This window comes from Melitaea cinxia, chromosome 2 (genome assembly GCF_905220565.1).
Source record: "Melitaea cinxia chromosome 2, ilMelCinx1.1, whole genome shotgun sequence".
Classification (NCBI taxonomy): domain Eukaryota; kingdom Metazoa; phylum Arthropoda; class Insecta; order Lepidoptera; family Nymphalidae; genus Melitaea; species Melitaea cinxia.
Window position 1 is genome coordinate 9,269,919 of NC_059395.1, and position 21,455 is coordinate 9,291,373.

Here is a 21,455-nt window from a genome sequence, read left to right on the forward strand (position 1 = left end):
ATTGAAGAATCGAACGCTTGGTTTATATAATAATGATTTTATACTTTTTGGTACAAAAGTATTGCTTGATTTAACATGTAACTTTCCACTCGTTGGCATAGCCTTTCTCCATCTAGGTAAAGGATTGGAGCTACTGTGAATAATTATGTGTTAATGATAACAACTTGAATCGATACCTTTACGTGGCTTTACAGGCTGATTCTTAAAAGCGTTGAAAATATTACTTATTATTTTCAAGATAATTGATAATCATAAACATAATACTTTAAATACAGTTTGCCTTTAAAAAGATTGTTCACCGTAAGTACCTATAAAATGGTCGAAAGCTTCCATACGCTTTATACGCTTACCCGACATATTTCCATAATAGGCCACCAGCTTACACAAAAAATATTAAAAGGTGTAATGAAACAAGTGAAAATAATTATAAACATATTTTGATAAATATGTGGTAAGTATTTAATTTTACTTGATGTGGCACTTCTGTAGCTTATCGTACCAGAGGAAACTAAACTTTGATAACATTTGTCTGTATACATGTTTAAGTTTATAAGCGACTGACACGTGTCACGTATACACGTGAAATTGTGTACGTCTTCATATTTTTAGAAAAAAAAAAAAAAATTACTGATTAGAATAAAAAAAATAAATAAAATAAAGCCTTTTCGTTTTTTTTACTATTTAAAAGAAAATTAAATATGGTTGGAAAGAGCGGTAGACGTTTGCTGAGCTATGTTTCTGAACAAACGAGACATACTACAAGAAATTGTAAGTAATAACTTTACAAACTAATTAAAGTTTTAAGTAATTTTAGAATTGTTGCAGTAAATTATATTTTGTATTATTTTTAACTTAGAAAAGTTTGTAAAAGATCGGTTATTGACATAGCGAAGAGGTTATTATTGTGGTCACAAAATTAAAAGGTACGGACGAAAAGAAAATTTTGGTAATGTCTATTTCGATTTAGAAAATAAAGGTGTATACTTTATTTTATGAAATGTGTTTTAAAGATTCATTTCCATGCGTTATATTAATATGTAAAGTGCAAACTGCAGTTTTTTGTTTTTTTTTTTTTTTTTTAATCTTAATTATCGTTTATAAAAGTAGTAATACACGAAATATTAAAAAAAAAAATAGCAACAAAAAACCACTAAGGTTTCAACCTGTGCTATCTTAGTCTAATTATACACATTCATTATTTATAACGGTTACAGACAATGTTCAAATTCTTTTAATAAGAAAATAAGAAAACAATTTGTAATATTATAAATAAATACAATAATACAATAAAATACAATTTAAGTAAATGTTTAGTTCAAAATATTTAAGTAATGTTGTTTTAATTTATTTTTGATATTTCTATTTGAAATACTTTTGCATAAATCTACGGGTAGGTTGTTAATAAGTCGAGGCACAATATAAGCAGTTGTACGCTCACCATACATATTGTTAGCGCGCTGTGTACGTAGTTGTCTCTCAGTGATCGCCCATGTGCATACAGGATGTTCAATAATATTTTTTGATGATACATTGAAAAATTGTTCTTTAAGTAATATAAAATTTACTTTGGAATGTACTGGTAAAATTTTACAATGCTTAAAGAGCCCTGATTCGTTATTGGAAAATTTACATTTTATTTTTGGTGACACTATTGCTTTTAATATTCTTAATTGGAGATTATATATTTTATCGAGGTAAGTTTTATACGTGTGTATATAGGATTCTCCTAATGCGTGGTAAAGCATAATTTTTAATTTGAATGGTATACGATTTTTAAGTATTGTTATATTTGCAAGAAATTGTCTTAGTTTGTCACACACTAGTTCAATATGGTGAATCCAGTTTAACTTGTTATCTATTGTAAGTCCAAGATATTTCTGTGTTTGGGTAATCTCTATAGTTGGGCATTTACAATTTGCTTTATTTTTTGCGTGAAGTCAGTCATGGTTATGAGCAATCAAATTTTCTATAGGACATTGTTTAATATATGGAGACTTAATAATCAGTAGTCTTGTTTTACTTGCATTGAGCACTAGACCAGAGTCATGACACCATCGTGTTAGGGCATCTAGGTCGACTTGTAAACTGCTTATAGTGGCTTCGAGATTTCTATTAGCCATAATAATATAATTAAAAGGGTTAAAAAATCTAGGTACCTAAATATTGTATATGATGTAGAATATATTAAATTTATATCAATTATAAAGTTATTTATATAATTATATTCAAACAATCATTAAAAAAACTAATGGTAAAACTAGTTAAATAACATTTATTTCTATTACAATTTGATATGCTAATATTTAATATGTGCATAATTTATTGTTATATATGTGCATATTATATACTTGTAAGATAATTAAATATATATATTTTTATGCTTTAAATTTGCAAAATTACAATCAAGAAATAATTGTAAACTATTAAAATGGATTTGTATATTCCTGTAATTTTCCTGCGTTCCAATATGAATGCATATTTAAGAAATTAATATTAATAAAATGAATTTAAATATATTACTATTAAATTTCGTTTATTTATAGATGCTACTGCAAAAAGAGTTGTTGCGGCAAAACCCGTGGTGGAGATGGACGGAGATGAGATGACTAGGATCATTTGGGAAAAGATTAAGGAGAAACTAATATTTCCTTATGTTAAGGTAATATTTTCTTAATCTATAAAAATGTAGAATTCTAACAAATTGATATAGAAAAAAGTTATATGTTTAATAAACGACTACTTTGTTAAAAAATCAACACAGTAGAGGACAATGAATTCATTAAGATTTTTTTTAAGTTAATTAAGATTAATTGATATGTCTATTACTTTTCTTCAGTAGCTGTACTAAATATAAGTACTTCACAATAAAACAAATTATAAGTATTATTTGTACGTGTCTAATAAAGTGACTAATCTATCTATATAAATGAAAATAATTGCTAAAATGTTAATAAAACACTTAGCAGCTAAGAGTTAAACAATGACTGGACAAATTCCAGCCAGTTTGTTTTAGGTTTTCTAAACTTTGTAGAAGATTCTTATAGAATGAAGAATTAAGAAAATTATGAAAAAAAAAATTTCCCAAACAAATTATGGATCGCAGGACTCGCAGGTTATTAAAATATAATTTAAAAACATACATACACTAGTATAAGTAGTAAAAATTTGTATTCAGAATAAATGATTCTATATTGAGATTCCATTTCCAATGTTGTCATGACAGACACATCCTTCTCTAAATATTATATTAATAATTGTATATGATTAAATAACAAAGAAACTGTAAGTCAATAAAGTTTGTAGAAACAATAAATTCTTATCTTAAAATTAAATAATCATACATTCATTGCATAAACATTAAAAGATTTAGTTGTGTTACTTGTCAAATTTAGCTAATAGTTAGAGCCAAATGAACTTGGTTTCTTTAATTTTCTGATTAGGTAAAAATAAGGAGGAACAAAACAGAATATGCTTGCCCACAAACGGAATCCTAAATATTATTTTAAAATGTTAATATCTTTTATGCTTGTCTGCATTGACTTGACTTTTTCAGTTCTGCAAATAAATGAATGTAATTTTTGATCCAATTAACAAAATTCATATTATTATTTTTAGTCAGTATTATTTTAAGTCAGTATTATATTAAAATACAACTTTTCATTTCATGTATTAATATTAATTGTCTGTAATTCAATAAATGTTACAATATTTTTGAAGTAAAACTTCTTTGTGCACGATTTACTTGGGGAGTAAGCTGGTGAATGCGTGATGAGAGAGAGAGAGAGTTACGTTTCGTATATTACTGTAGGAGCTAAAGAAGTTTTTTAATACAGTTGTTCAAAAAGTGGCGTATTGCAGGGACGTATAGCGTTCGGGATGTGGGCTATTACATACTCGTGCTTTTTTTTTACCTTTCCCGAACTCGTGCGTTCTCTTTCCTAACTGTCAAAATAATGTCTATTAAAATGAAAAACCAACCATGAAGTTTTTACTAAAAAAATTCATAGAAGTTTTTATGATTCATGCAAATACGTATAATTCTAAAAAGAAGCTACTAATTTGTTTCAATATCAGATTTAATGATTTGATTGAATGAGTTTGGTTAGGTTTCATTTCATTTCATCTCATTAAATTTCATTTTCATTTCATATCAAGAAAAAACTTCTACTGAAGACTTGGCTGTATTGGGAGTAAACTGGTGAATGCGTGATGAAAGCGTTACGAAAGTGTGATCGGACGAGGTGAACGTAGCAAGAGTGAGGTGCGAGCGCACTTTTCTTTTTCTCTTTCTCTCATAGCCAGTTACGTTTCGTATATCTAAGACACGGTGCAGGCTTATTGTGCAGCAATTTTACTTCAGTCGTGTGGTCTGAAGCACACTCGTTTTTTTTGTATTACTACTCTTTTGTACTTGTCGCTCGCTCGCTTTAGCCTGTAATATCCCACTGCTGGGCATAGGGCTCTTTCTCCATGTAGGAGTAAGATCAGAGTTTAATCCACCACGTTGTTCCAATGCGGCTTGGCGTATATATTCCCAACTATTGAAGTCTGCCAGAGTATGGCGATGTACGGTGCCCCAGTTTGGGCGGATCGCTTCACTGCGAGGAATAAGGCCGCGCTGCGGTCTGCGCAGAGGGTCATCGCGCTGAGGGTGATACGGGGGTACTGTTCGGTATCGTGGCTGCCGCTACTGCTCTAGCCGGCGACCCCCGTGGGAACTCGTGGCGGAGGTCCTTGCCGACACCTACTCATACGTCTCGGGTAGGAGGGCTCTCGGTGAGAACCCCACGTCGGACGGGATCCTACGAGTGCGCCGGATGGGGCAAGCTAAATTATTATAATTAGCGCTTGCTAATGCGAAAGTGGGGGGAGGATCTGGCGGAGCAGCCGTATGGCACACGCGTAACGGCTGCTTTGAGCCCGGTCCTTGAGCGGTGGATGCGCCGTAAGCGCAAACCTCTCACCTTCCGTCTGACGCACATTCATACATATTCACATATTCACCAAAGCAGCCGTACCCGGTGAGAACTCAGCAGTACGGCTGCTTTGGTGAATATTTGTGTCGGACGGCCCAAAGGGAGCCGACGACTGGATTGACATCCAGTCGATTCCAGATCGATTGTGGCGCGGCGGTGGACTCGGCCCAGCACACCCTCGAGACGTGCCCGAGATGGGCGACGCTGCGTCGCGATCTGACGACAGTCCTCGGAGGGAGTCGAGCGTCATCAGCGCGATGCTCGGCGACGACGAGTCCTGGAAGGCAATGGTCTCCTGCTGCAAGACAATAATGTCCCAGAAGGAGAATGACGAGCGGATGAGAGGGGAGGCTGCCGACGAGGCCTCCGTCCACAGGCGGCGAACGGGGGTGCGTAGGAGGCGCTACTTAATGCGCCTCTAGTAACGCCCTTGTGCCCGTGTCGGGCCAGGATGGCAACCCGGTCTTGCTAGACACGGCGTCGTCGGGATTGTTCAGAGCTGAGCCGGACAGTCCCCATGGAGGAGAAGTCTGCCCTTTTCGCCGAGGCCAGCCTGTCGCTGGAGGGATCCTGTTGCCTGCAGATCCGGGACCCTCCAATTAAAGCTGAAGGCTCCCGCAGGGGTTTTGGTCGGTATTGCACCCCCAAGTGCTGAAGCCGATATACGGTCTAGGAATGCCTACCCGGGCATCCTGGATATCACCCGTAAATGGGTTCCCCTGCGATACCAATATATATATATATATATATATACAATATATATATATATATATATACAATATATATATATATATATATATACAATATATATAAAATATACATAGGTGTACAAGTGCAGTCCTACAAGGACTGCACTTGTACTTGCACTTTGTACTTGTAACAACCTGTAATTGCATACTACCCAGTGATCCTTTTTCTAAAAATTAAAAAATGTAGGAATGTTTTATTAATTGTATTTTATACTAGCTGTGCCCGCGACTTCGTTCGCGTGGAATTTAACAAAAAAGTTATTGTAGTTCGCAGAGTGATAAAATAAATAAATTTCTAAAATAAAAGTAGCCTAAGTTACTCCTTACTACATCAGCTATCTGCCAGTGAAAGTCCCGTCAAAATCGGTCTAGCTGTTTCAGAGATTAGCCGGAACAAACAAACATACAGACAGACAGACAAAAATTGTAAAAAATGTTATATTGGTATATGTACCGTATATACATCCATATGCTTTAGTAAAAATGTTAGTTAGTAGTAGTAATATTTAGTAAAAAAGCGGTTATTTCAATATTACAACAAACAGACATTCCCAAGTTTATTTATTTTTATAGATATTTTTTAACTGGTTGGTCAAGTGCTTGTATGTACAGTACATATTAATTTATTTCGAAACATGTAGGTTTGGCTAAGAAGTTTTCCTTCACCATCCAGCTCGATTATAATCATTACGATGAACCAGTAGTTGGCGGCTCAGTAATGCCCACCCACAAGAGGAGAACCATTTATTTTACGTTCGTGGTCTATCCATCATCTAGGCTATATACAGTTTTAGCAGATTTCATTAATTATTATTAATAGAACCGGTTATGATGTAATCGATATCAAAAAGCTGAGAAGATCTTATTTAAGATAATATTTTTTATTCTCGTTATTTTGGATGTACTTTATAAAAAATTAAAATCTACACTTTTTTACAACCATTGATTGTGATATATTTAAGCTTTAATTGATTTCAGTTAAAGCTTAAATTCTTATAATACTACGTATTAAACGTGAAGCAAAAACTTTATACACCTTTTTACGAAAATTGCGCGGACGTAGAAGTCTGTAATTTCGCACACTTATAGTTTATATAGAGAAGGAGTGCAGAATGCTAATATATTTTTAAAATTGTGTATAAAAATTACATTAAATCAATAAAAAAAAAAAACATAACACGCACTACCATGTATTTGACGCACACGCGCATATACAGAATGTCCCAAAACTCAACGTCAACCCGAAACGGGGTGATTTGAAGTTAATGTAACCATCTTTTTTAAATGCAGATTCATCTGACCAGAGAATTTTTTGGACGAATTGGGGATTTATTGCCTTTGTAGATCATTATGCCTTTGTAGCATTGTTCTACTAAATGAAATCCTTTCAGGATAATCTTGCTCATGGCAAACATGTCCACTATCCATCTCTCTCATCATGTTAAGAAACTACCAAGAGCTTGTGCGGATAAAAAACATTTAAACTGAGTAAAGTGGGTTAGCAAAAATCGGGTTATTTGAGGTTTTTATTTTTTTACTCGTTTTTTTAATATGAATCTAACAAGTATTGTACCATTTTACAATCCTGATTAAAGCGCAAACTTTTAATGGCGCTTGCCAAGACACTTTATAAAAAAAAAATTAAAGAAGAGCCTACACACAAACACATACATACATACATACATACATACATACATACATACCTACATATGTATGTATATACTTAATAAGCTGACGACAATAATAAACAAAACATAATTACAGTGTTTATTGAGTTACCAAATTAGGTTAAATTTTGGCTAAGAAGAACCCCTTAACTTGCCTCTTAAATGAGTCACGTAAAGGAGCTTTACGGATGGGCTCAGGTAACGTATTCCAGAGACGAACAGCAAAAACAGCAAATGAATCAGACAAAAACCCAGACCAATGAATAGGAGTAGAAAGAGATTGATTATATGAAGAGCGGAGAGATCTTTTATGAGATTCGCAAAGGAAAGTGAACTTACATTTAAGGTAAGAAGGGGTAGTAGGATGGGATAGAATAGTGAAGAGTAAACAAAGAATTCTCAACTTCCTATGCTCACGGATTGGTAGCCATTTAAGGAGAAATCTGTAATGGAAAATATGATCATACTTCCGCAACCTGAAAATGAAACGAATGCAGGTGTTGAGCAATCAATCAAGTTTGTTCAAATAGACCTGATTGCCGTAGTCGATTATAGGCAAGAGTAAGGTATTCACCAAGTGGCTTGGCCTTAGTTGGTAAGAAATGCTTAAAGTGTAGTAAGGGATGCAATGTTGGGTAGAATTTACGCGAAACTTCATTTACTTGATCGGACCAGGAAAGGGATTTATCAATAATTATGCCCAGATCCTTAACCTTTGAGCAAATGGTATTGAGTATCTATCAAAAACCAGGTTCGGTAAAGAATTTGTATTAGTCAAGGCCAGTTGCCGAGAACTGCCCACAATAATCACTTGGCACTTGGCGACATTGACAGTTATACCATGATTCAATGACCAGTTCAGTCATCGGTATAAAGGTGGTACTGGCATTTTAAATAAGAAGTAATTGAATTAATATAAAGAAAAAATAATAAAGGAGATAATATGCCGCCTTGAGGAACACCAGCATCCACTTCGCACCAATCAGTTTCCCTCGTCAGTACGAATAACTTGCCTACGCCCGCGAAGATATGAAGAAAACCACTTAATAGCGGAAGACGAGATAGAGTAACGAGTCAGGAGTGCTAGAAGCAGATCGTGATCGACCGCGTTAAATGCATTGCTGAAATCTATTAGGACTAATACCGTTACACATTTGCTCTCCATACCCTCTCTAATATCTTCAGTGATCTTTAAAAGAGCTGTCGATGTACTGTGGCCCGCTCGAAAACCCGATTGCAGTGGATCAAAAAGATCGTGCTCAGTTTGAAATGAGGATAATTGACGGTGGACAACCGGATTCAATAATCTTGAATAGTAAAGGTAATATAGATATGGGACGGTAGTGAGTAGATAAGGACGGATTGTGGATTTTCGGTAGTGGGAGAATAAAGGCCTTAAGCCACTCTTCGGCGTAGAAACCTGATGATAAAGAAGAATTTATGATATAGGTGAAGGGAGCAAGGATTATATTAGCGATAAATGTTGCCATTGTACACCTGTAAAAGAACCTTAACAATTTTCAATCTTATAATCTAAATTAATTATGGTCCAATTTCGACCACTAGGCGACTAGTTTTTTTGATTAGACAATTTTAATTGTTTAGGGGCCGTATTTAAAATATTCTATTTTAAATAGTAACATCTTTAAAAATTTAAATTACGAATAGTGCTAATCGACCGCTATATAATAAATATAATTATTTTTGTACATCTTACCAGCCTGGACCGTTAAGAGTTTAATTGTTTCCTTTTATATGGTCAACATCCAGGTAAAGAATTGGACAGAAATATTTTACCTGCTGTAGTCCGAGTAGGTTAACGAAAGTAGTTTTATCGACAAGCTTTAAAGGACATTTATTTTAAAATAAACCGATGGACTGGTTTTACTTATTGAATGTTCGTGGCTGGATGCAATTTATTTTTTATAATTTCATTTCACTGAATCGTGTGTATATAATTCTTTATATATCTATTCTAATTAATGGAGAGGCGGTTGTTTATTGTTGGGTATAATGCGAAAACTACTGAACCGATCGAAATAATATTTATACGATAAGATGCAGCGTGTTTCGGAGAAGGTTTTAGTATAATTATGATAATTATGTTGGTGATTCGCGTTCTGACGGCTCGCACGCGTTAAGGCGCGTAGCGGACCGTCCGTCGCACTTCTCAGCGCTCCGCACAGCGCTTCCTCCACACCGACTTCGTCCTAAGCAGAGGTGCGATCTCGCTAAGTGACACCCTTAGGAAGAGCGGACATCCTGAGCCCTCCTAGAGGGCACCCCTTCTTCTTTCACAGCTGGGAATTTACGAGCTTGATGTGATTTTCTTATAATGCATTTATTGTAACATTGTTAATAACGGTAATATACCCCCCTTTCGCACAAATATTTAATGTAAAAAATAGAATTAATATTCATTTTTATTTTTCTAGCTACTACAGAGATTACATTTAAGTATTTTTAAATGAAAAAAATCTCATAAACCCCATAAAAAAACATGGATAAACGCAGACCAAATTCTCATACCGAGTTATATGAGAGGCAATGAGATCTATAATTTTACTGTTTTACAAGTACATAGAAGCATATTTATCTATGTTTTTGAATTATATTTATTTGAACAAATTTGGAATTGGTCTGTATTTGTCCATGATTTTATGAGGTTTATGAGATTTTTTTCATAGGGTTGGTACAAAGGTTTTTCTTTAATTGGGTAATAGAACTACGAATGGGTATCTATGATAAAATATACGATTTACAAAATTACTTACATTACAATTATTACTCATTGTAAAAAATTGCTTACTACATAACATAAATGCATCCTTAAAATAAATCTTATTATTAAATGTTTGACGTCAAAATAACGCCGATAATATCTGAATAAAACGACAATACAAACATTCCACTATCTTCAAATTTTTTTTTTTTTTTTTTTTTTTTTATTACGATATGGGCTTACTCTTGACCTCAGTCTAGCTCTAGAGCACAGACGAGGTCGAAGATGGAGCGAGTTCGCCCAGAAGAAGCCTGTTCACTCGCGCTTTAAACATGTTCGGGTTATATGAACTCGGAAATACAGACGCCGGCAGGGAATTCCATTCTTTGGCTGTGCGCATTAAAAAAGATGATTCGAAGCGCTTTGTACGAATGAAAGGTATATCAATCAGGTAGGGATGGAAGCCTGCGGTACGTCTGAAAGTCCGATGGAAGAAAGGAGATGGGGGTATGAGCTCGTGCAGCTCCAGGGCACACTCTCCAAAGTACAACCTGTAAAAGACCGTTAGACTGGCAACCTTTCTTCGGTGAGCCAGAGTATGAAGAGATTTCACCAAACTGGCATTACCGATAAGCCGCTTGGCTCTGCGTTCCACTGAGTCCAGTGTGGCGAGTTGATATTTAGCTGAGCCATCCCACAAGTGACTACAATATTCCATGCACGATCGGATTTGAGCTTTGTATAGCGTAAGAAGCTGTTTAGGCGTGAAATATCGCTTAACCTTATTTAAGATGCCAAGCTTTCTGGCCGCAGTTTGCGCTTTGGACTCAATGTAATTGCCAAAGTTGAGGTTAGAATTCAACTCTATGCCAAGGAGGTCGAGGGTATCGGACACAGGGACAGGTGTACCACGGAAAGTAGGAGTCAAGTTGAAAGGACTCCGTTTGGTGGAGAATAAACAGGCCTGCGTCTTGGCGGCGTTGAACGTGACCAGGTTGCAATCACCCCATTGGGATACTTGCCCCAGTATTGAATTTGATCGTTCCACCATGGCCTCTCTCTGAGAACGTATTACGTCCCTGCTGTCTTTTGCGCTGGACAAATATCTCTCAACAATCGTACTGTCATCTGCGTATCCAACAATGCCTGGTCGTAGCATGTCGTTAATATGGAGCAGGAAAAGAGTTGCAGAGAGAACAGAACCTTGAGGGACGCCGGCGTTTATAACCATCAGGTCAGAGGAGCAGCCGTCCACGACCACTCTGATCGACCGTTCACTCAAAAAGTCTGAAATCCAGCTACAAAAGTCAGCAGGGATGCCGTAAGCAGGAAGTTTGCTAAGGAGACTTGCGTGCCAAACCCTGTCGAAGGCCTTCGAGATATCTAGTGATACAGCAAGCGCCTCACCATGTTTCTCAATGGCTTCGCCCCAGCAGTGTGTGACATACACCAGAAGATCTCCAGTAGACCGCCCCTGACGAAAGCCGTATTGGTGGTCACTGAGGAGTTCATTGTCCTCTAGGTAGTTCAGCAACTTGCTGTTAAGTACCTTTTCCATGACTTTGCAGAGCATGGAGGTGATAGCGATTGGTCAATCAATAATTATTCGTTGTTTTGTGACACGGAATTGTTCAAACAGATACACACATCTAGGTCATATGGCTTTAATGATGTTTAATGAAAATGCGTTTCGCTATTGATATAATTCGCCAAGAGACAAATTATAAATGAAACATTTAGAAACATATTATATCTTTTTTATGTGATAAATAATAACTAATATGCATAGTTTAATGCTTATGTAGTATATTAACATAAAAGTTACGAATAATAAGTTTTAAAATTTTCACGACAACTAAGGGCTGTTATTTTTAGAATTTCATAAGTTTAAATCATAATTCTTCTAATATATAAAATTCTTGTGTCGCGGTTTTTGTAGTTAAACTCCTCCAAAAGGGCTTGACCGATTCTCATGAAATTTGGTGTGCATATTGGGTAGGTCTGAGAATCGAACAACATCTATTTTTCATACCCCTAAGTTATAAAGGGGGCGGGGGGTGGTATTAAGTGTGTTTAATATCATATATGGCAAAACAACGTTTGCGGGGTCAGCTAGTAAAACAATAAATATATTTTTAATATCAACGAATCAGGATTTATCGGATAGAAAATTTTATGAAAATAATGTTTAAATATGGTTACGGGCAAGTGGCCGTCACGGCTGGCGCATACAAGACGCAAACTGGAACACCAATTTTAACAAACTCTCCGCAGCATTTGCGGGCTAATTTCGTCAATAACTCTTCGAATGTTGATTTTCAGGCGTTTAATTGTCTCTTGTTTATTGACGCAGACAAATGACTTTACATCCAAAGAAAATAATCCAATGGGGTTAAACCACACGATCTTGGTGGCCAATTAATTGGACCATAAATTGTTCTTTAAATTATTCTTTCATCAAAAGATTATTTGAGTTAATCAATTGTAGCGCGTGTTGTGTGGCATGTGGCCCCATCCTGTCACATGTCAGCACGATTAATGCCAGCTAATTAGGTGCGGAAATATTTCTTATCATACCGTTCACCACTAATAGTAGTATTCTGACCATCATCGTTTTTGAAGACATATGGACCAATGACCCCGCCATCCCATGAAACGCACCAAACAGTAATTTTCTGTTTATGTAATGATATTTAGACAAAAGCTTGTGGATTATCCACACTCCAAATGCGATATTGTGCTGATTTACGTACCCATTCAACCAAAAAGGGTCTTCAACAGAGAACAAAATTTTGAATGGAAATTCAATTTCAAAATCAATTTGTGCTTCAGCCCATTCCCTGAATTAGCGCCGTACACGATGATCGTATTTACCGCTGTTATCATTTTTTAAATTTTCGATATTTCATCGACCTTACTGACACAATGGTCATTGGACGACTCTCGTTCAGTGATCAATGAAAGTATTAAAATTTAAGCAGTATTTACCTGTTATACATTTGGGTATTCTGAATGACATAAATTTTACAGTTAGATTGTCTCTATTACGATCTGGGTCTTCCGCATCGCGATGCTACCGACGACCAAGTCACCATCGACGCTGCTCACGCAATCCTCAAACATAACGTCGGTATTAAATGCGCCACCATCACACCCGATGAACAGAGAGTTGAAGGTATTTCAATTTCATTAAATAGAATAATATTTTTCGATTACAGCGAAAATAAAAAGTATTTAATACGATCTTATAAAAACATCAATCAATAAAAACATGGAAGAAAGATATGTACTGGAAAAATTTTGTTACTTAGGTTACTTATAAAATAAAACCTAGGTTCTCAAAAAATCCTAAGACGACCTTGCTCGCATTTTAAATCATCTTGCATTTAAATAGTTAGGCTTGTATGGTAGGTCATAGCTAAAGAAAACCACTCATACAAAGATTTTTGTAAAAAAAAAAAAACTAACGACAACATTTTTTAGAATTCAAGCTGAAGAAGATGTGGCTGAGTCCTAACGGAACTATTAGAAACATTCTCGGAGGTACGGTCTTCCGTGAGCCCATTCTTTGCAAGAGCATTCCGCGAGTTGTTCCCGGGTGGACCAACGCTATTGTAATTGGTCGTCACGCTCACGGAGATCAGTACAAGGCTCAAGATTTCGTCGTTCCTAAACCTGGCAAAGTACTTATCGCATATCAGATTTATTTATTACACATCGTATTTAGATAATATCAGAAGTGTATCTTTGCTTTTGGTCCCTAAGTCTACCCAAGTTTCGTTAAGCATCAAATTACCGATTACCGTTTTTGGCAGTAGTTTCAAAAACCTCGCAATGATACTTAGAATGGGCTTCTTACAAGATCTCAAATAAATATGTTATTTGTGTTTCTAACGTAAAATTGGTCAAGTTAATTAATCATCTATGGTAATTTATTAGCTTTTAACATTTCGTCTACGCCTAGTTCCGCTACCTAATAATTTCATAGTTATTTTCTTAACAGGTTGAGATGGTTTACACAGCTGAAGACGGCACAGTGCAGAAACGTGTGTTGTATGATTTCAAAACCCCCGGCGTCGCTCTAGGCATGTACAACACAGATGAATCAATCCGCTCTTTTGCGCACTCCAGTTTTCAGGTAAACTTAGTGTTATTCACAGTACCAATATAATGTATTTTACTACTTTTTACTTGGATCAGTCTTAAAAATGTTTGTATTTTTCGATAGGTTGCGTTACAAAAGAAGTGGCCGCTGTACCTGTCTACTAAAAATACTATTCTGAAACGATATGACGGCCGATTTAAGGACATTTTCCAAGAAATTTACGAGAGGTAAGTTCTTGCTAGTTATATATATTATGTAATCATAATCTTGATAATATTATCAATATGATTAAACACTAAATAATTAATTAAAAATGGAAGCTTGTTATTTTTTTTAAATTATTTTTTAGCGATTATAAGAAGAAGTTTGAGGATGCAAAGATCTGGTATGAACATCGCTTAATCGATGATATGGTAGCTCAAGCAATAAAAGGATCGGGTGGCTTTGTGTGGGCCTGTAAGAACTACGACGGTGACGTTCAATCTGACGTCGTCGCGCAGGTAACAAATATAAAATTAATACTATAATATTGCAAGAAATCAGCAATACCTTACAATGATTTTAGTCTTTTTCAAAAAGTACTTATAAATGTATGAAGACATCTTCAATGTCTTGAATAAACAGTATTGCATTCTGACCAATTACCCGTGCTGTGGTATGCTGTTATATATTTTAGTTTTAGTATATTTTAGTAGTAGTCCCAATATTTAATTGAATGTGACAATTATTAATACTTATTGATAGCAAATTTTCTAGTTTTTACAATTTTAGACATGCATAGTTTCAAAGGTCCCAAAATCCGAGGTATCATTGTGATATTATTTGGTATCACGAATATTACCAAAACAGTCACAACGAAAGATTAAGATATAAGAGCGTAATTATAATTAGTTTAAATGTTGAATATGTTCAAGTTTCCTTTCAATTCTACTCTAACTTAAAACTTTAGCTCAGGGCCGGACCATGGCTAATACTACTTAGGGTCCTACCTAATTTGATCTGAACTGACAGTTAGAAGTACCAACCTGAAACGACCTGAACGTAGACTTGAATTAAATGAATTGAATGGGTTTGATTAATCGTAGGATTTGCAGGGCTGCAATCCATACGATCTGTTTAATTTAATAAAATAATTTATTCTTTCGCATTATCGTCTATTTTTGTCTTTGATTTGACTCAGCTGGCCAGTTAAATCCACGGGGCCCTGGGCTGAAGCCCAAAAAGCCATATGGTAGATCCGACCCTGCTTCAGCTCACCCTCTCAAATGAAAATCCAATACGCAAGTTTTTTGCGGTCTTAATGGAACCTATAACTCAGTTACCCTTAAATATCTTATTAATTACTAGGGTTACGGGTCGCTGGGTATGATGACGTCCGTGCTGATGTGTCCCGATGGACGCACGGTGGAATCTGAGGCAGCGCATGGAACCGTGACGCGTCACTACCGCATGCATCAACAGGGCAAGCCCACCTCCACTAACCCAGTGGCCTCGATCTACGCCTGGACCAGGGGTCTCATCCACCGCGCCAGACTCGATGGTACCCCTGAGTTGGAACGCTTTGCGAACTCCTTGGAAGAGGTAAATAAATCTACAAAATCAATATCAAAAACTACTTTATTCAACTAGGCTTAGTTAGCTACCTAGTCAGTACCTAATAAAATGGTAGGAAAGTCGAAACTGTACATTGAATATTTTTTTCAAAGAATACTTGGGGTGTGATCTACATTCGATACCGAAGCCAAAGATATAGTTTTTAGACTTTTTGTCTGTTTGTCTGTATGTATGTCCGGGATAAACTCAAAAAGTACTGCATGGATTTACTTCAATTTTGGCACGAATATTATTAAGAAGTCGGGTCAACATATAGGCTACATATTATCACGCTATCACCTACAGGGAACGAGCAGTGAACCTTTATTTCTTCAACGCATTCTGTAACAATGTGTAATCTAACGACGCATATTTGAATGTTGTTGTTATTATGTTAATAACCATGCCATAAGCTAGCTTCACACTATAAATAAAGATATTCTGTAGTATATTTAGTATTAGCATTGCACCCGTGCGAAGCCGGGTGGGTCGCTAGTTTTACAAAATAAAATTATATTTCGATTTTACTAAATGAAAAAAAAAATAACCTTTAAAAACATATTATAGTTTTTGTTTTATTTGACGATGCGTTGGCACAGCGGTCACACCTCTGGTTATTGCTCTAGCGGTCGCGGGTTCGATGTTCGCTCACGACAAATATTTGAATTAGCCATATAGATATTTGTCGTGGTTTTATGTGTTTCCGGACCCCCTACTCAAGAGAAATTCCTACTGAGGACCGTTGAGTGTGAAGCGTTTGTTTTATTTATTTATTAAAACATTATTGCACACAAAAAGAAAGATACAATCTAGAAACATTAGATACAAATCAAAATGGTATACAAAGGCGGCCTTATCGCTTTTAGCGATCTCTTCCAAGCAACCTTAGGCAGGCGTTTTATTTATGATTAATATTACTAAAAAATGCATTCATATTGGATAAAGTTAATTTCGAAATATCTAGAAAGTGGTATGAAATTCTTATTATCTTTTGTTATTATATTATCAAGCAATTGAAGTATTACGCGCACGTGATAAATTATCTTGAATGACAATCATATTTTGTGAAATGATAAATATACAAACATGTCATTTTTATTTAAGTAATATTAAAAATTAAAATAAAATCCATTTTTAATTTTTAATCTTGATGAAGGGTAGTTAAAATAATAATATTGTTACAGGCCTGCGTGGAGTGTATCGACAGTGGCAAGATGACCAAGGACCTAGTCATTTGTATTCATGGAATGGCTAATACTAAAGAGGGAATGTACTTGAACACAGAAGATTTCCTCCAGGCAATTGCTGACCAACTTGAGCGTAAAATTACTAAGTAAATGCCATTGTAAATTAAATATTCAAGTGTAGCTAATACTATATCAAGTATTCCTTATTCTATTTAGCATTTACATTTTTGGCTTCATTTTGATATATTTTATTTGAATACTACTTACTGTCACAAGAAGTCACAACTTTGGGGCCATTTCTGTTTAGTGCATTTGAGATGTGTTTGAATCATTGTCATTACTATAAGTTTTCATAGTAAAATTTTTATCATCACTTTAGAAATAGACAAGATCTAGGTGCTATTGTTACTTAAGAATGTATAAACAGAAATAGATAATGTATATATGTTTTGCTATTAGATCAATTAATATGATTGTATATCATTAATAATAATACATGAAGTAAATATTGTATCATCTTTATTTGCATTTAGTAGAAAATTACAAAATTCTATGCCAATTGTTTTAATGAGCTTGTAGTTCTGTATATTTTTAATTTTTTTATACAATAGATAGTGTTACTACAATTTAATAATTATATAAATAATAAAACAAATGTATATTTTTTCTTATCAATTCCACTTTTCACTTTGCGTCGTTGACGTTTGGTTAAATTGCTGAAATATTCGATATTCAACTCACAAGAGCGTATATTCTGGTGAATAGTTTTGGTAGATGCGTTTGATAGACTACATTTTTGACGAGTTTAAGAGAAGAAATTCTTGACAAATAGAAAGTGTACTGCAGCTTTGACAAGGCAATTATAGTCAATATCCCACATGCTATTGGCGAAATAATTTGGGTCGAATTGATTTAACATTGATTCGTAAGAGCCGTGCTATGAAGTATTGAAGTAAACAAAAAATAACTAAAAAATAGAGACAGGGAAAAAAATACGAATTCTCCCATTGTTACGGCTTAGTAGCAGTAGGCTTTAATTTTTACGTTGAGTAGTAGTTACTTTGTAAAGTATTCAGAAATATGAAAAGGAAAATTTTCATACAACTTTCAGTGAAAATTGCTTTAGGAAATTATTAGTTATTCATTCATCATTAATTTAACTTAATTTTTAGAGCTACCAGTGGTCATTACATCAATATAGTGCATTAAATTACCAATGCATGGTTTCAGAATTTACATTTAAAAAAATCAAATAAAGTAATATTTAATAGCAGAAGTAGAAAAACATTTTTTAAAGAAGAAAAATGTTCAACAATAAATATTTGTGTGTGGAAACCAGTCATCAGGTTAGTGTCATATTACTTTTTTTTAAATAATTAGTAAATAATTCTAGAAAATAAAAATGGGTTAAATAATCATTTTGATTACTTTTTTTTTAGATTTAGTGAAAACCTCTTAGCAGAAGAAGGCATATATATATAGCAAGAGGCATATGTCTCTCTCTCTCTCTCTCTCTCTCTTGTCGGTCGAGTTTTTGACCTAGTCTGTCCATCTCGTTGGTGAACGACTCTCCAGAATTTTATCGCCTCTGCGCATCGTGTGGCCGAAGTACGACAAAATACGCCGTCGGCATATGGTAGAATAAGTAAATGGCATAGGTATTGCAAGAAGCCTCGAACGTCTTGCTATACCATAAGCAAGTGATTTAGCAAGTAGAAGCCAGTTTAAAAATTGTAAAATGTGTTTTACAGCACATATCTACAGTATAAAAATACAAACAATACCTTTATTAAATTTTCTATTAACAATCCTGTCAATGTTGACAATGAAACTTTTAAAAAGATTTTTTTAAAGTTTTATGTGAGTTAAAATCAAACAACTACCTATATCATCGTTTAATCATCAATTATATCATCGTTTAACCATAAATTATATTATCGTTTGAAATCTTTCCTCTCTCATTAATTCTGATTATATTTAAAAAAGACCTAAGGCAAATGCCTTAAAGTAGATTGTTCATAGTTTTTTCCCGATTTTAGAAAAACGTCTGCGCAGAGCCACATGAAAAAAATAATATATAATAATAGACTTAACGATCCAGACTCAGGTTTCACGAAATTTTGGATTTAAAATGTACAATGACTTGAATTAAGTCAGTTTCTAAATCGTTTATTTACATACTATGAAATATTTCTTAGCTTTTTTGTTAAATTTTCGATACATATTTTCTGATACTAAATTGGTATATTTGTAAGAGATACCACTATGAGATACGTTGGTTATCTCTACATGCATGTGTTGACCGCATAGTCTACTATATCGTAAAATATTATTCAGTTCTGAGCCTACAAATTCTTGAAATTCTACAAATTTCCTTTGCCGCTTAGAACTGTGGCTAAAATAATTGTGTTTCTTTGACTTGCAATGGGATGCTCTAAAGTTATACTTTGAGCATCTAGTTGAGAACAATCAGCATCATTTTTAGGTGAAAGCTTTGAAAATAAACAAATAAAGCTCTATTTCTTGTTCTTGGATTACATTTTACCTATTGTGAACAAACTTATTGTAGTTTATACTAAGGAAACGAATGTAACGTTCAAACTATTTATAGGGATATGTCTGATTTGTTCAAAAGTATACTCAGCTGTTATATGAAAGCCAGCTACGTTTGAACTATGAGTATTGATGACGATGACCCAAATCTTATATATATAAAATTCTCGTGTCCCAATGTTAGTAACCGTACTCCTCCGAAACGGCTGGACCGATTTTTATAAAATTTTGTGTGCATATCGGGTAGGTCTGGGAATCGGTTAAAATCTATTTTTCACATCCCTAAGTTATGGGGGGGGGGTGTTAAGGGGATTAATAACATATATGGTAAAACAACGTTTGCGGGGTCAGCTAGTAGTACCTACAGTAAATTTCGTAGCAATAAATGACTTGTATTTAGGAGTCAAAGTTCTTTATGAAATCTTACCAAATAGCCAAAGTTTCTTTAATGAATTATGCACTCAACTAAAATGACAACTGCCTACAAATGAAAGGATATTTTTCGAATTACGGTTCATGGATCCGCTATTTGCTATGGTACGACTTACCTGTGGCCATAAGACGTGCTCAAAATTTGTTTCTATTTAAAAAAGTATTTGAAAGCATATTACCTTATTCTGTAAATTATTTTAAACTCACTACATTCAATTAATTAATTAAAGTTCATAAAATTTGCCATCCCTGCCGAAAACTCTAAATAAAAAACGAGATAGATCTATCTGGAATATCTAATATATAAAATTCTCATGTCGCGGTGTTTGTAGTTAAACTCCTCCGAAACGGCTTGACCGATCCTCATGAAATTTTGTGTGCGTATTGGGTAGGTCTGAGAATCGAACAACATCTATTTTTCATTCCCCTAAATGTTAAGGGTAGTCTATCCCTAATTTTTTTTTTAATTTTTAGATAAATTAATTATTTTTTATTTTATTATGATTTGGCGTTGAAAAATAAATACAACCCTAAATTTTCACCCTTCTACCACCAATCCCTATTTCAAAATAGCGTTTAGCGGCAAGACAACGTTGGTCGAGTCAGCTAGTAGGTAATATATATAGTTTACAATAACTTCCCATACAAATCATCGTTTGTTATTTGGAATTTTCAGCAGGGTTGTAATGTAAATTTTGTTTTTTCTTTAAATGTGCATTATAGTATATTATTATTACTATCCGCAAATTACAAATAGCTGTTCATGAAAACTTTGCCTCAAGTTTTCCTTTAACATTGTTAAAAATGATACCCAAAAGATAATGAATTCATGAAGAATACCGTCACATTTGACCAAAATTTTCAAAATTTGATGTGTGGTACTAGTATAGTTAATTGTAACAATTTTGAAGCAAGGCTGGTAATATTATTGACAGTCAAAAAGAAATTTCTTTACTCAAGTTAATATGGTTAAAATTAAATACAGAAATAAGTTTACATCAAATCAGATTTTTCTTCTATATTACATGTTAAACAAGGTTTAACTGACGGTTGTACTTCATTTGTTTCGACGACAGACATGCTTAAAATAAATAAATTTGGTAATAATTATTCTACTATTGATTTAGAATAACTAATCTAAACTATTTTGGTTAAAAAATCAGCCAAGTGCGAGTCGGACTCACGCACGAAGGGTTCCGGACCATTGACTAAACTAAATATAAATAAATGTTCTGTAAAATATTTAAATGTTAAATAAAACTAAATATTTTGTGAATATTTCAAGCGTTTACCTAGTGATGATTTTAATATCGGGCAAAAAGTGGCAAAAAAATCACTTTGGTTGTATGAAAGCCATTGAGCCAAATGAGGGGGGTCATTTTTGTTTATACCACTAGGTCGACAAACAAGCGTACGGCTCACCTGATGGTAAGAGATTACCGTAGCTTATAGACGCCTGCAACACCAGAAG

The 21,455-nt window shown here is 34.5% G+C and overlaps 1 protein-coding gene across 1 annotated transcript; it reads left to right on the plus strand.

Annotated features, from left to right (window-relative positions):
* The first annotated feature begins 698 nt into the window (after nt 1-698).
* Nucleotides 699-17,654, plus strand: LOC123659356 (isocitrate dehydrogenase [NADP] cytoplasmic-like). The gene is made up of 9 exons (XM_045594577.1): nt 699-768; nt 2,544-2,659; nt 13,145-13,289; nt 13,598-13,797; nt 14,118-14,252; nt 14,343-14,446; nt 14,569-14,719; nt 15,567-15,800; nt 16,997-17,654. Exons 1-9 carry the CDS (start codon nt 699-701, stop codon nt 17,147-17,149), a joined length of 1,308 nt encoding a protein of 435 aa, XP_045450533.1. The 3' UTR covers nt 17,150-17,654.
* The last annotated feature ends 3,801 nt before the right edge of the window (nt 17,655-21,455 follow it).

What these genes read in the sequence shown, in the direction of transcription:
- LOC123659356 (XM_045594577.1), top strand. Translation starts at nt 699, where the DNA reads ATGGTTGGAAAGAGCGGTAGACGTTTGCTGAGCTATGTTTCTGAACAA. An exon ending in TAATATTTCCTTATGTTAAG is followed by an intron (nt 2,660 to 13,144) that starts GTAATATTTTCT and finishes TAAATTTTACAG; the next exon opens with TTAGATTGTCTCTATTACGA. An exon ending in TCGTTCCTAAACCTGGCAAA is followed by an intron (nt 13,798 to 14,117) that starts GTACTTATCGCA and finishes TTTTCTTAACAG; the next exon opens with GTTGAGATGGTTTACACAGC.